At 38.0% G+C, this 16,365-nt stretch overlaps 1 protein-coding gene across 5 annotated transcripts in view; it reads left to right on the plus strand.

Annotated features, from left to right (window-relative positions):
• The window catches only part of mllt10 (MLLT10 histone lysine methyltransferase DOT1L cofactor), an 84,430-nt gene that overhangs the window by 37,729 nt on the left and 30,336 nt on the right, over window positions 1-16,365 (plus strand). For all 5 annotated transcript variants that reach the window (XM_017718058.2, XM_017718066.2, XM_017718074.2 and 2 more), the window contains 2 exons: window positions 1,199-1,505; window positions 7,779-8,435. In XM_017718058.2, coding sequence (XP_017573547.2) covers window positions 1,199-1,505; window positions 7,779-8,435 — 964 coding nt within the window. The remainder of the gene's footprint in view (window positions 1-1,198; window positions 1,506-7,778; window positions 8,436-16,365) is intronic.

Below are 16,365 nucleotides of genomic sequence, written 5' to 3' on the forward strand. Positions count from 1 at the left end.
TTAGCTTATCCTGTGGCCTATAGATCCAAATACCACACATTCCATCTGCTCTGTTGTTACAAGTGTAGATGTTAAAACTCTCTTCAGAAACCCAAAAGCTGACCTATTTTACAGTGTTTCAGCTGTAGCTACTGCTGTGTAGCAGGCTGAAGTTTCCACCCACAGTAGTAATAATAATAATAATAATAATAATAATAATCTTTATTTGTATAGCACCTTTCATACATACATGCAACTCAAAGTGCTTTACAGAATAAATAAAAAGAAAACAAAGATAAGCAAAACACATTAAAAGAAATAAAGATAGAAGGAAACAAAATAAAATAATGAAACAAACTGAAAAAGATAAAATGAAAAAGATAGAACAGACAAAAGTTTCTTAACTAAAAGCAGATCTAAACAGGAAGGTTTTAAGATTACTCTTGAAGCTGTACAGGGATGTAATGCCTCTTAGCTCCTCAGGAAGAGAGTTCCAAAGCTTTGGGCCATAGTGGCTAAAAGCACCCTCGCCAATCTTTAACCGGGTTTTAGTACAGGCTTTGTTTCAGCTCATTGATTCTCATACAACTCCTGTTTAAAGGATAAATATTCTGAGAGCAGGAAATTGAGTGACTGGTGTTGGAGTGACAGCTAGAATTGATAATTTGCACCAGTGTGGAATACAATTTGTGAATAAATTTTGCAATAAAAGGAATAAAGGGCCAAAGTCACAAAAACCCAAATTGTTGCAGATATTTGCAAATGAGCTAGCTGTGAAACGTCAGTTTCTGCAGCTTTAATTCTGTAGTGATTAGAGCTTAAAGTCCTTACTGTAAAGCTAATCTAGCATTTGATGTTTCAAGAAAAAGAAAATAAACAACTGGACGTTGGGGTTTTAATATGATGTCTGACAATGTATAACAAAAAAATAGTGGGGAATTGACTTTAGTTAGAGACATGATGTTTCAGCCCACATACACATCTTTTATAATGTTCATAACTCTTTAAAAGAAAAGAAAAACAAAAATTTGTTTGAACCATAAAAGCTGTGGCAGGTGCGATGACTCTGTTGTGGCCTGTGAACTTGAAGTGCCTCAAAAATTCCTCTTTTTTTGTTAATAAATGAAAAAAGCCTTTTGTTGATTTGCATGTAGAATGTCCTTCATTCTTTTCTCAAGGCAGACCCTCATGTTCTTTCTGCTTTTTCTCCCTCTTTCAGAACTATAACAGCAGCAGCAGCGGCAGCGTGTCCTCCATCTCCTCTTCTCAGAAGCGAATGGACGACGGTGGAGGCCGCTTCACCAATGCCAACTTCCAGGAAGTGCCCCCTCACTCCAGCGGGAGCTCCAAGGATGGTGGCTCCACCGACAGCAAGAGCTCAGAGGGCAAGAGCAAGAAATCCAGCAGCCACAGTTCCAGCTCCAGCTCCAGGGGCCGCAAATCCAACCCTGCAAAACTTCACGGCCCTGTTGTTACCATCGCAACCTCTTCCACTGCGCCATCGTCTACCAGCCCCTTTCAGCAAGGTATGCCTACTGTTGGTGTGGATTTTATTCTGCTCAAACATAAGGAGTAAACAGGCCACTTGAGGCCACACTTTTCAGAGGTTTGATGTGAAAAGATTAACTATAGACAAAGTCAGATTTTTTTTCTCCTTACAGTGGTGGTGATGAGAATCGGGGGTCACATTGTCTACAACGCAAATATAGCTCTTTTATGTACTGTTTCGAATGACCAGTGGACCTTAGTTTTTATATGACATTTTGGTGGTAAAATAGTGGTATATAAAATTTTATTTGGTTACTGTGTTGCCACATGATCCTCTGCATGCACCCCTTATCCCTGAATTTTATAAAGAAAAATAATAGGCTTAATCCTTTTCAAAACTGTCTAAGACAATTCCTAAAATTCCCCTTGAAGTCTGTAGGTCTGTTTCACCATCTAACAGGTTTAAATGAAAATCTAAGAAATTAAAAGCATAAAAAACATTGTTTTTACATTTGGTTTTGTTTATTTTATTTTATTTTTTGCTCTTTGATGCGTACTCCGTAATTCACTTTTTTTACACTTTCAGGTTTTTCACTTCATAGACATGAAAACTGAGCAGTTTTTGGCTTCAAATGTTGCAACTAGTGCAATCCTGCATTTTCTTTTCACCTCCAAGCCAGGATCCTCCAAAGTATTTTACTTTATAATAAAAATAAATAAATAAATACATTGAGGGAAATTTAGTGCCTATTTCAACATCTGATGTTTTGTGAATCGATTAAGAATCTTTCAAGCTAGAACTGCAGTGCATCTATAAATTGTTTTTCCCACTTCTATGAATCAGAGTTACCTTTTATAGCAGTGTTCAGTTTATAAATTCCTGGCTGTAAATTGAAGGATCAGTAATAGTAAGTGATTCCTGCTTGTGCATGTGACAGTTGAGCAAGTGTGTGTGTGTGTGTGTGATGTGGTTGGATGGAGTCCAGAGGAGTTGAGTGTGTGTGTGATAAGACCATCGTCTGGCAGGCTTCTGCCGCCGCTGTAATCTGCAGCGGCGAGGGGCCGAGAGCGGACTGTGCTGTGGGGGGCTCACTTCCCCTCTGCTATCTGTTTGCAGTGAGGACATGGAAACCAAGGTCATGTCTGGAAATTTCAGGGCAGTAATGAAAGGGCCCAGATCTCTTTTTTTTATTTTTTTTATTTTGTTTTTCTCACAGGTCCACTTATGAGGTTAATATGATGCTCTGTATCAAAAACTCTTGTAATTCTTTTTTACATGTAATTCTTTTTTACACAGTAGTTCTCAAACCAGTCTTTAGGGACCTCCAAGCAGAGCACAGTTTTGCTTTATCCTTGACTATTGAGTTGAGTAAAAGCAAAAATCTGGACTGTCGAGAGGCCCTGAGGACTAATTTGGGAATTGTGGCTTTTTAATTAAAATGACTGTTTTTGTTACTGTGCCTGATATATGGAAATAAGCTCTGATGGGCTGTTCTGTATTGTGCCTCATTTAACCAGTAGTCTGGGCTGAAACACTCCATATAATTTCAGCATGAATGAGCAGAGCTAGCTGAATAGTGAATAAAATTTGGGATTTTACTGCAATGTTTAGTGCACAATATTTTGTTTGCTGTTTAACATATTGGAAATTATAAAACATTAAACATAACTTTAGCACATGCCACATTTTGCTTTATATTTTTCCTAATATGATAAATTCAGCAAATAAGCAGTAAAATGTCAGGTACTATTAACTGTTAACTATATATTATGTGCTCATTAGAAATGGTCCAAAATTGAAATTCATTACAGTACATTATACTAAGGGAAATTTTATTTTCCATCCTACGAAAGGTTGTTATTTTAAACAAAGCAAATAAATGGAAATTATGCTAAAAAATGTGCCATATTAGTTTTAAATTCTCTCACAGGGCAAGGACAGCTGGAATTTTCAAACAGTCCAAAAAAAAAAGTTACAAGTTTCTGATACACTATATTTCCAAAAGTTTTCACTCACCCATCCAAATCATTGAATTCAGGTGTTCCAATCCCTTACATGGCCACAGGTAACCAAGCACTTAGGCCTGCAAACTGCTTCTACAAATGTTTGTGGAAGAATGGGTTGCTCTCAGGAGCTCAGTGAATTCCATGGTACTGCAATAGGATGCCACCTGTGCAATCCAGTCCTGAAATTTCCTCCTTATCAAATATTCCGCAGTCAATTGTCAGTTGTATTATAACAAAGTGGAAATGATTGGGAACGACAGCAACTCGGCCACGAAGTCGTAGGCCATGTAAAATGACAGAGAAGTGTCAGAGAATGCTGAGGCGCATAGTGCACAGTGGTTCTGAAGAGTCAGTCGCTACAGACCTCCAAATGTCATGTGGCCTTCAGATTAGCTCAAGGACAGTGCATAGAGAGCTTCATGGAATGGGTTTCCATGGCCGAGCAGCTGCATCCAAGCCTTACATCACCAAGCGCAATGCAAACTGTCGAATGCAGTAGTGTAAAGCACCACCACTGAACTCTAGAGCAGTGGAGAGGTGTTCTCTGGAGTGACGAATCACGTTTCTCCATCTGGCAATCCAATGGATGAGTCTGGGTATGGCGGTTGCCAGGAGAACGGTACTTGTCTGACTGCATTGTGCCAAGTGTAAAGTTTGGTGGAGGGGGGGGGATTATGGTGTGGGGTTGTTTTTCAGGAGTTGGGCTCGGCCCCTTAGTTCCAGTGAAAGGAACTTGGCCCCTTAGTTCCAGTGAAAGGAACTCTTAATGCTTCAGCACCAAGAGATTTTGGACAATTTCATGCTCCCAACTTTGTGGGAACAGTTTGGGGATAGCCCCTTCCTGTTCCAACATGATTGCGCACCAGTAGGCAAAGCAAGGTCCATAAAGACATGGATGAGCGAGTTTGGTGTGGAACAACTTGATTGGCCTGCACAGAGTCCTGACCTCAGCCCAATAGAACACCTTTTGGATGAATTAGAGCGGAGACTGCGAGCCTGGCCTTCTCATCCAACATCAGTGTCTGACCCCACAAATGCGCTTCTGGAAGAATTGTCAAGAATTCCCATAAACACATTCCTAACCCTAGTGGAAAGCCTTCCCAGAAGAGTTGAAGCTGCTATTGCTGCAAAGGGTGGGCTGACATCATATTAAACCCTATGGATTAAGAATGGGATCTCACTCAAGTTCATATGCATGTGAAGGCAGACGACCAAATATTTTTGGCAATATAGTGTAAGAACTGTGAACTGCTTTTAAAGATCATGTTTATTTTAGTTTATTTTTTTAGAATTTTGGTCTAATATCTGTTGAATCTTTAAGAATGTACTTGCACTTTAGACAAAGGCTGTGGTGTTTTAGAAGCACACAATCATCTGATCATGAATTATGTTAGTCCAATCTTTATTTACTAGTAAAAACGTTATATATAGAAAAATTTGATTTCATTCCAAGACTCAATATTGTTGAAAACATTTTTGGAGGAGCAGAGTATGTGAAGTATGTAGAGTATTGCAGTTCGTGTTTTTGTTATTGTGGACAGTTAGAGCAAAAGCAGCATTCTGTGAATAGTTAAATTAAAATTACAATTTTTAGAGACTACATTAAGTAAAACATTGATAATAAGTAATGGCACCTATATTTGATTATTGGTCAATAAAAAGATTAGTAAATAATAATTCTCTTAGCTCTTAGATGTTCTCTTAGGACAGTAACTGTGGAAACTGTGCTGTGTTACTAGTGACCAAATAAATGTATTGTATTTATTTCCCTTATAGCTGAAAATTACGACGGTCATTATTATATTATTCTTAAATACTGTCAAGTTGTTTCAAACTCTTGGTGAATGTATGGATAGTGTTTTTACCAGAATGTCCTGTCTTCTGTTTGGGACTTCAAGCTTCTGTGTGGCTGATTCATAATTCTATCCATCTTGTTGCTGCTCGTCCTCTTTTACCTGCAACTTTTCCAAGCATAATGGTCTTTTCCAGTGAATGGTTTCTTCTTAGAAAATGTTCAAATTAAGATTTCAGTTTGGTTATTTGGGCTTTGAGTGAAGGGTGAGGCTTGATTTGTTTGAGTAGCCATTTGTCTGTTGTGTTTAGCCATCAAAGAACTCTCATAAGTTTAAAGACGTCTTTAATTTTCCTGTCTTGCTTGTTTATTGTCTAGCTTTCACAACCATAAGGAACGACAAAGAAGAATGCTATAAGCAATTCTGATCTGTGTTAGTTGTCAAGTAATCTGCTGATTATTTTGATTAGTCAGGTAATTCAAGCTCAGGAATGGTAAAATAATGCAAATGCACTGAAGAACAATAAGCCATGCATAGCTTTTCAAAGATTTTCAAGTACTTCACTGGAAAAAGATAAACTTGGAAACATTTAAAAAGACTTTTGAAATTGAAAGTATATAAAAACAATGTGTGTGTGTGTGTGTGTGTGTGTGTGTATATATGTGTGTGTATATATATATATATATATATATATATATATATATATATATATATATATATATATATATATATATAAACTGAGTAATTAAACTTAATCTAGTAACTAGCATCCTCATTAAAAATGTAGAAATTAGAATAATTTCTAGAATAATTTAGGAAATGAAGTTGCAGTAGCTCCGTATTATAAATCTGTCAGTCGGTAAATGATCAGAAAAATAATCTTGATCACTCATTGAAATTTTTTTGGTTTTGTATTATTGAGTCAAATCTCATCACCAAGCTGAAGTCAAAAGCTAAAGTTAATATGTTTTATTAATGGATTAATTTATTTACATATTTCTATTGTTTTGTCACCTTAAAAAAAATTAAAAATGTAGATTACTTAATTACATATATATTTGATAGTTCCAACCCTAGAGTGCATCTTGAATGCTGCATATTGGTATGTTTTGGTTTGTTTTATGTGTGCGTTTTTTTTTGTTGTTTTGTTTTTTGTTTTGTTTGTTTTAATACTTTGTTCCAGTTTTTCCATTGACCACATGTCAAATAGGTTTAATTATTTTATACCAGATCAGAAAGGATGTAATTTTACGCTCTCAGTGTAGCGTAATGTATTGTATTGCACCTCATACCCTGTGGGTCCAGATAATGGTTTGTGTTGAGGTGTAAAAACTGCAGGATTAAAGCTCTCGAGGCCTGTGCTTAAGTACCCGCGGTGTAGCGCTAGCCTTCTTTGGCCATTGTCCAGTACAGTGCCCCAGCTGCTCCGTGTTACTGTCTGTGTAGCTGCAAGTGGCTTGATGACGCCTGTCTTCACGCTATTGAATTACCTACTCTTGCTTGATGTGTATAGAGATATTACTGTGTACAATATCTGTTAGTATTTAACGGGGACAGACCAGTGTGAAAATCGTCTACTACTGATTTTAAGAAGCAAAATATTCAGATAGCCAGTGTTAACTGGATGGATGGATGGATAGATAAGGCTTTTATATGATCAAAATTAAACAGACTATAATAATTGTAGTTAATCTGTGCTTTTTGGCTGATGCAGTTCAGTTTTAAATTGTGAAATTAAAACTCAAATAAAGGACAGAAACGGTCTTAAATTCTATACCGTGTTATTTGGTTCAAAATAGTTCTTGAAGATGCTTTTATTTGTAACATTTAGAGAAAACTTATCACATCATCAGCAGCTTACCAAAGACAACAGATTTATAAAACTCTAATACCACCTGTTTTTTCCACCTTTTTTAGGGCTGTATTTGTCTGACTCAGGCTATTTATTATTTTTATTTTATTTTTTTTATTTCAATATATTAATGTTTGTCTTCACTGCCAAACACTTTTTTGCAGTCATATGCAAATGTATGGATAGAACAAAATATAAAAAGTGATATAAATGTGTGTTTTTTTTTTTTGTTTTTTTTTTTGTTTTGTTTTTTTTTTTTAAACCTCATTATGCTAAATACAGCAAATAGATTGTAATTGTGCATTACAATGGGCAAGGTGTGTTCTTGTGTTCTCTGTAGAGGATGTGGATTTGTTTTCACTTAACCGAATTAACTAAATTAAATTTGAATTTGACTTATTACTGTACATAAGTGCGTGCACTTTTGGAAATATTGAAAACATTTTGACTCAATATTATCAATTATTCACCTTTTCCCAAGAAAATGGCTTCAGCTGTGTGTTTTCAAGGGCAAAGATGTTGAGTATTGGGTTATTTTTACCCCTTAAAACAGAGCTGATGTTGCTTACATGTGTATTTATAATTGAGTGTAACAATAAACAGTTTAATCTATCTTTTTTCCCTCTGGCTTATGCTCTTGTGTTGTCCTTCCCTTATAGGTCTACTGTTGGGAAGCAGCAGCAGCAAGACAGCCTCCAGCAGCTCAGTGGTCCAGCCGACCTCTGACTTCCTCAGCTTCTCTGAGTCCAGCCTGAGGGGTGTAGACTCCTACACCCCGCCCACTTTTGGACGCTGCATGCTGAAAGGCAGTTCTGAGGGTGGAGCTTCAGAGGGCATGGTGGCCCTGAACACTTTTGGCTCACTGATGTCCCTCCCACAAAGCTCCAACTCTGGAAAACATTATGAAAACTCGCACCCTGGCCCTGAGCTAGGAGGCCTGGCCTCAGCTGGATATAAACGACCCCAGCCTTCGTCGTCATCTTCGTCTGCAGCTTCATCTTCCTCCACTGGTGAGGATGGCGTGAAGAAGAAGAAGCGAGGGAACTGGAGGAACCGCTATGGCCCATGTTTCACCACCCAGGAGAGTAAAACTCCAGAAGCACCCGAGCACTGTGCTTCACTGCCCTCCTCCACCTCACCATCACCGTCGTCTTCCTCCATGGTTGGCCGGCCCAGCACTGTCAGCAGCACCAGTAGTACAGGTGTTGGAAGCGTAGGGGCCGGAACCAACAGCCTCGCCATTCAGAAATCTCCATCTCTGCTCAGGAATGGGAGCTTACAGAGCATGACTGTTAGCTCTCCACCCACTGGAGCAGGTAATGAAGATGAATGTTAGCATGTGAACGCACATGCATCTAAAGTAATGGTTTGTTGAAAAATCAAATGTTCACTGTTTTCTACCTGGCCCAGATGTAGTCCATCAAACAAGACAAGTTTGGTGTCCAAATTTTGCTTGTGTAATTTGTCCCAGGAGCTACAAGGCTAATGTTGCTTAGCAACACTAGAAGTCAGTAGTCAAGTTTGAAAATTTCAGATTGACAGTTATTTATAACAAAAACAAGAAATCGTGAGCATAATTTGTAACTTCCGGTGAAGCGAAGTCTGAATTTGGAAACACGATGTTTAAATAGCTAAGTAACGATTGTACTTATCTGTTAGTATGGCAACTATCACTAAATTAATTGACTGATTTTAATTATTTTATGTTCTAGGGTATGTTTCGGTTCATTTGCCACTGCCATAATTGGTCTGATTTCTTCTTATATGGTACAACGAATCAGTAAAAACCATGTTGCTGCCAGTGCATCCTCTAGTCTAGTGCAGTCTGTCAGAATGGCTGTACATGAACATCATAGAGTGCCTCTGTTTTAGAGTAAATATCACTAACTTTTTTTTCCATAGTCATCATTAATGGTGCATTGAAATGAAATTTTTCATCATTTTAAAAACTAAGGGTACAGGTGGTGTTGGTGTGCTCGCAGGGACCTTTCTTTCTGTTTCTGTTGTCTTGCTATATTCTGCGTATGAAGCGGGATGTTGAGACCAGGATGGACCAGACTGAAAAAGCTGTTGGTTGTTGTACCTTATCTTAATTCTTGGCATGGTAGTTGTACTTCTTGGCACTAGTAGTACTTGTTGGCATTGTTGATCCAAAGCTTTAAAAAAAAGGTAAGGAATTATTCCTGTTTTGTCAAAAGTAGGTTTCAGCTTAACTTCTTTGAAATGATCAGCATAAATTGCTACATATCTGTTTGTTCCTAGAAAGAAGCCACAGTTGTTATTGTGTATGGTGGAGGGGGGTGTTTCTAGAACTCATTAGGGCTAAAGTGGATGGAGCTGCTCCATAAAGCGTGCCCTTATGTTTACCTGATTGAGAGGTGGCCTGTGCCTGCTTAATCTCCATAGAGATGCACATTAACCTGTTGAGCCCAAAGGAGGCTTGCAGGGAGAGGAGCCCATAACAGGCAATTAGTTCAAATGCTATTTGTTCGTTTCTGTCCAGGCCTCTTGGCCTGAGAACCTGAGTGAGCCGGCCAAGTTCACTTAGCTGCTTAAGATGGTGTTTAGCAATGCCCTGACCCCTGCTGGCCTCCTCCACTGCTCAGCTGGAGGAGGACAACTTTACGTGTGCTGGCCGCTCCCTGGCCTTCTTATACACATACACTTTGGAGCCAAGATACAGCATCCCAACATATTCTGCTGACAGAGCGACCCCACTCCCCAACACCAAAACCAAAGTTATAGAATCACTGAAGAAAACGGGTAGGACAGCTGTAACATATGTTGCGTGGACATCCATTGCCATAGGACCTTATTTCACAGTTACTGTACAAAGTGCAAAGTTCTCACACAGTGAAAACGAAAAGATGTGAGTGATAAAAAGATGCATCAAGATGCACCGATAATCATTTTATGATATTGCAGCCCTCTGAGTCATAATCGAATCATGAGGTAACTAGAGATTCCCACCCCTAATGACAGCCATAACCTACAAAACTACAACTGTATTATTTTCCCTTTTCTTTTTTTTTCCCTTTCAAGTGCTGGTACAGTTATCTGGAGGACAAACGTTTCTCAAGCAATGCCACAGCCATCTGAGCATAACTGGGAGGGTGGCTAAATGGCCCTCCCACCACCCCCCATATGTCAGTGTGATGCTAACCAACTAAGCATTTAGTGTTCTCCTCCTGGCATGTTGAGCTGTGTTGTGACCCTGCATTAGTGTGAGTTTGAAAAGATTAAGTGGAGCTTAATGTGTCTTGGAGGACGCGTGCACTAATATTTACCCTCCAATAGCAACACTTTTTTTTTTTTTTTTTCGTCCAATAATTTTGTGACGGAACCCAATACTGGCGCAGTTGTGAAGGTGAACACAGTGATGAGCGTGTGAATTGAGCTTAATCTTTGTCAAGTGACAATAAAAAGACTAAGAAAACTGGTTGTAGTGTTATGTTATCTTAAATTTTACCTCAGAAGTATAATCGAATAAGAATAAACAGAATTGTGTCACATGAACTTTACTGTCTGGTAGTTCATTGTAGATCCCATCTTCTGAGACATGATTTTACTCTTTTATTGTTCACTAGGCCTGAAGCTGTTTTGTTATCTAAAAACCTGATATCTAAAACCTGATGCTATGGTCTGAGTATAACCTAAAATGTACAGGCTTTTTGTATAGGCATGATATCTGACTGCAGCAGCTACATTTCTACATAGCAATCTCCTCTATCTAGGTGCAGTAAATGTGGTTACGTAGTGGTTATGTAGGATGTCACATTACCCATTATGTGTAAATGTCTTGCTGTGGTTTGCAGGAGGTAAATAAAGGGGAATGTTTGTAAATTTGGCAAAGCTTTTGCTGTGATATCCCAGGTGATGGCTAAGATGTTACTAGGCTGTTGCAGTGGTGTGCAGGTAGTTGTTTGCATTGGTGTGGTAGTTCAATTTTAATTTTGAATAATTTCTCAACAATTTTTTACAATTAAAATTTTTGTCTACCAGTTATTTCCTATGAGGAAAACCATGTTTGAACGAACACTGTATAAACTGTGTCCATTCGGTACCAAAAGCATAAGCACACTATTCCCACATAGGCTGTATGACCCTGTAAACTCATGTTTTTACTTGCTACCTGTAAAGAGAGTACGAAAAAATTTACACTGTTAAAACAAAGAAAAGTAAGGAGTTTTTTTTTACGGTCACAGAGGCTGTTGCTGAGTAACTCTGTTAACCATCACAGGGCTGCACTCTATTTCAGGCTAGTATTGTTACAGAATCAGATCCTGCACTCCCACCACAGAACCCAGCCCTGTCACCCCCACCCCCCCCAACCACCACCACACACGTGCACACACACACGCACACATGCACACATATCTTCACCCCCCCCAAGCACACACTTGCATTTAAGAGCCCTCTCTCTCCTTTTCTGTTGCTTGGCAACCGGGCTAATGTTTCCAAGTTCCCCTCAAACGTGAATATGAGTCTTCCCTCATTCTACCCTCCTCTCCATTCCCTCCTCCACACGGCCAACTGGGCTTTTTTCTGTTTGTTTGGGGGCTACGCTCTCCCTCCTCTCCTCCGGCCCCTCACCTGTTGCTGGCCTTTGGCTGGACTGTAAATATTTAGCCAGGCCTAATGGAGGGTACTCTGCCTCATCTGTCTCATCTTGGCCTCTCAGAACAGCGAACAGCCATTTTTTTCCCCCCACGCTTTTTTATTTGTGACGGTTTTATCAGGCAGAACAGCGGGGGCCATTATTAAAAGCAAACATTCATCTCACTGGAGCTGAGGCATAAGGCTTTGCGGGGTGCTGTTTGGAGTTGAGGGGTTGGAGGGTAGAGATTTTTGCTGGTAAAACAGTGATCATCTTATACGACAGTTTCGCTTTAGTGTAGGGCAATATGACAGTATGCCGTCTGACATCACATTGATCTTGATATAATTATCCAAATTCCACAGATTTTTCAAGGTTTCTGCACAATTCAAGCATGAAGCAAAGTAATTTAATGTGAGATGCATCTACTACAGAAACTGAGTTGTTCACAGTAGTGGTGATGGGTACAAGTTGTCCACTTTATTATTTTACCACCCACAAAATTATGTATTAAAACTCGGAAGACTTTTGTTCCTCTAAGTGAGAATCATTCTTTATTCCCTCTTAGAATTGTACCTATTAGCTTTTCACACCGATTGATATATCAAAGCTATATCAGGCTCTTGTCCAGGTTGTGGAGATTTCAAAACCATTCTGACGGTTTAGCTTAGCTGCTGCTGCTGAAGTGAAGCTCTCGAGAAATAAATGTATTTGCTGTTTAATAACCACATTTAAGCTATAATCTGTTAAAGTGTTCACTCCTCGCAGAACACATTCATTTTCGGGTTTGTAAAGTAGTTTGTTAGCCTGTTTATTTTTCCATCATATGTTTACTGCTCAGGCAAATAAATCCATCATCCAGTTGTATTACACAAACTTTCACTTGTCTCGGACAAAGATTAATGTCAAGCCCTGATATTTGATCAGTCGGTACTGATCTTATAAAACTGAAAACTGTATCAGCTAGATTTGACCGTCCCACATTCAGTACTGTTTTTTGTAAAGATACTGTTATAAAATTGTAAGTGTGCAATTCTACCAACGTTTGTCAGATGGAAATTTTTTCAAAATTCTATAATCCTAAAACAGTGGTGCATGATTCTCAACTGCTGTACATTTACCTCATCTGTATATTTGTTTGTGTAGCTTGCAACTACAAAACACGACGGTCTTAATAGAGCAAAAGCATTGGTACTTGGTATCTGCTGATTCCTTGGTTCAGGTATTACAATCTGTACCGAGAGAGGAAAAGTTAGATTGGTGTATCTCTGATTTTGTCATTATCGTGATCAGATTTTGTCATGCTACGCTTTCTGAGTATGAGTGTGGTCATACAAAGACAGATTTAGATCAATTATAGAAAGCCTGTAAATAACGTGAATAACTACAAAGTGTATAGTAACACCCAGCAGACCGGATGACAGCTGATTACATCATTATCCTATTTAATTTATTCATTTTTACCGGTTATTTTATTTCTTGTCCTTCTGCTCCTTCTAAAATAGTTTATTTTTGCGAACATTGACTTTAATACATCATCTACTCATGGTCTTTCATAAACCGCACAGTTTTGCTGCTACTTTTTGTCTTTGTTCCAGCTTATTCACAAAAAGTTCTCGGAGGACCTAAATATTGTCATTTATGTTGTGTTCTCTGCAAAGTATTGTGATGTTATATTTATGCTATGTCATCTACTCTTAATCTGCAGTCTGAGTTTGAAAACTACAGTTATTACTCCTCTCTTCCTCTTTTATAGCACAGGTCAAACTGCACATCCACTACTTAGTGATGAAGCTCTGTGGCCTCATATAAAGACAAAACACATGCATTTACTACTATAATTGCATCCATGTACCACAAGCTACTCTGTTCACCAGGCCATTACTTTAGATGGCTCATAATGGTTGTGCTTTTTGGACATAGGGAAGTTTCTGTGCACTAGGCTAGCGTTTAGCATGCTAATGGCACATGTAGAGGGCAAAAACAGAACAAAATACAATACATTTCAACCAGTAAATGCAGTTTTCCAGAAGGCTCTATCATCACAACACTAACAAATTGAGAACAGTACTTACCAAGAATGATAAAAGCTTTTGCTCTGCTTTCTGTGCATTTGTACTCGTTAGAATATGTGCACGCTGACTTGAGGATAAAAGCTTTCTTGTGTGTAAACAAAGGTAAGCAAAACTCCATTTTAAATCCAATCGTTGTGCTGGTCAATGTGTTGTCTACAACTTTTGGAGATTTTTTTTTAAAATTTATTTATTTATTTATTTGATATTGATGCTCATTAGACAAGAAGTGTACTGTATCCAAGGTAACATTCTATTCCATAAAATGACATTGTTGAAGGAAGTATATAACATTAGTCTCTCTTTGGTGTGATTTTTAAATATTTATTTATTTAAGAGGAAACAAAATAGTACAATTAAAACAAGCTATTCTTTTATTGTGGAATAGCTGCACTCAGAAAGCGTCAGTTTGTTAACAGAATCAATGATGAATGGCATCACAAACTGTGGTACTGTGTACCAATTTTTGTATATTATCAAAAAGTTCTAATAGACCTGCAGTTATTATTATTGGCAAAGTTATTTCAGTCATAAAGCTCCAGAATTGCTTACTTTCTCAGTCATATGTTTTAGGTCACAGCAAACAGAATGTGTTTTCGTCAGTTGAGTGCAATGAAAAAGTAGAAAGAGTGTAAATGAAAATACATTTTTTTTGAGCACATTTTGGGTCTTAAGAAAACAACAAAGTTGTAACTTCTGACTGGTACTATAGCTTTGCTTATATTGAACTGTCCTATACACCTGATGCAGTAAAATATATAATTTAAAAAATCCTTGTGCTTGCTAACTTACAAACAGCAAGTTTTTGTAAATCATGTACGCTTCAATCAAAATATGTCCCCTCAATATTGGAGAAAACATTGCATAGTTTAACTGACAGAGCTCCTCAAACAAGCAGAAAGTGCATTTTTTGGCTACTATGAAAAGCAGTTAATAGCTGCATACAGTAAACAAAGAGACAATTAACATTGATTTTATGTTTGCTTCAGGCCTATTTTCAAAACCAGACCACCAGTATCCCCCTCACACTCTTCTGAGTATCTTTATTTTACTGTCTTTCATGGGAACCACTGTCAGTGACCATTGACATCTGGGTGTAGCCAGTCTTTTTTGTTTTTTAATAAAAAAAATTGTAGAATCAAGAATCAATTTTTAATGTGTAAAAAATTTTTTTCTTTATATTGCAGAGAACCAAAAAAATGTGTATCGACTTCGACATTGTCGTATTGAATTTAACTAGTATCTACTAGAACTATCACATCTCATTTGTCCTGTTCATACAGAATGTCAATCAGCAGCCATTCACTGGGTCACAAGTTCAGTTCCATCACATTTATTCAAATAAAAGACCCACTCAATGCCCCATATATTTGACTTTTGTATGTTGAGTCGGGGAAATACTCTAAGCAAGTTGTGAGGTTTCTTATCAGGACTTGGGCTTCGTCATTAACCTCTCTCTGAACCTGCATGGATTTTCTGCAATGGGGGGATGGCAGCTTGACTTGAAATGCTGCTTAATCTAATTTGAAATTTCCCCTCTCTCTCCTGATTTGATAAAGGTATTTGTTTTTTTGCAGGAGATCTTAAGACCTAGTCGATCGGCCACTTCGATCCTCATCAGATAGCAGGGAGCTGTGTGTCCTTGCTTTGTTTGGCCCCCTGCATCTTGTAAACTCTAATCAAATGCCGCTTTGGATGACCTTTTTTTTTTTTTTTGGGTAAATGTTAAGTTATTAACCAGATTTCCAAATTAAATTGATTATTTGAAGATTAGTTGTTCATGCATTGAGTGAGACCTGATTTTATTAAATTATATTTTTAAAACAAGTTCATGTGATGAATGGCTACTGATTTGATATTGTAAGTCAAAAGAAAAAAGGGAATTTGATTTCAAGTTTTTGTACATAGGATTTTGCTATTACTTTGCTCAGGAGCAAAGGGCAAAATGCCCACCATGTACAACATTTTTGACAGTGAAACCACAAGTACAAGGACAAAAAAGTCCCCAGTTATGTTATAAATATAATAAATCAGTATGAAAAGCCTAAATATAATAAATCAATTTAAATTAATATGACTTGCTCTAACAAAAGGACCCCTACATTATATGTGAAGCTGCTGCAAACGATGTCACCACCACACAGCCATCACTGCTAGTGCTGTAAAGGCTTCTTAGCACTAACATTGGCTATATGGCTTCCCACTGCGTTTGCCAGCTAGTAGGAATGTGATGATACGTATTAGCATGGTAGCAATATGCCATGCTAAACTTAGCTCAAGCTGACTGACATCTGACTGAGTGAATCAAACTATACTAAGTGCAGATGACACATGAGCTCGAAGACCCAGCTGCTTTTCAGCTGTGTGGGAAAATTTTGGGTTCTCAGTAAACTATGACAGCAATGGAGACTGAAATGCTAAATTGCAAAATTCTGCCTGGTCATACCCGCTGTCCCTCCCTACTAGCATCAGTTTTATCCTTTTGAAACACTGCTCCTAATGCACAAGATTTATTTTTTTGTTATTCTATTTGCTTTGTACGTTTATAACATGAGATGCTTTTCAATTTTATAGCTG

The sequence above is a fragment of the Pygocentrus nattereri genome, chromosome 24, assembly GCF_015220715.1.
Source record: "Pygocentrus nattereri isolate fPygNat1 chromosome 24, fPygNat1.pri, whole genome shotgun sequence".
Taxonomy (NCBI): domain Eukaryota; kingdom Metazoa; phylum Chordata; class Actinopteri; order Characiformes; family Serrasalmidae; genus Pygocentrus; species Pygocentrus nattereri.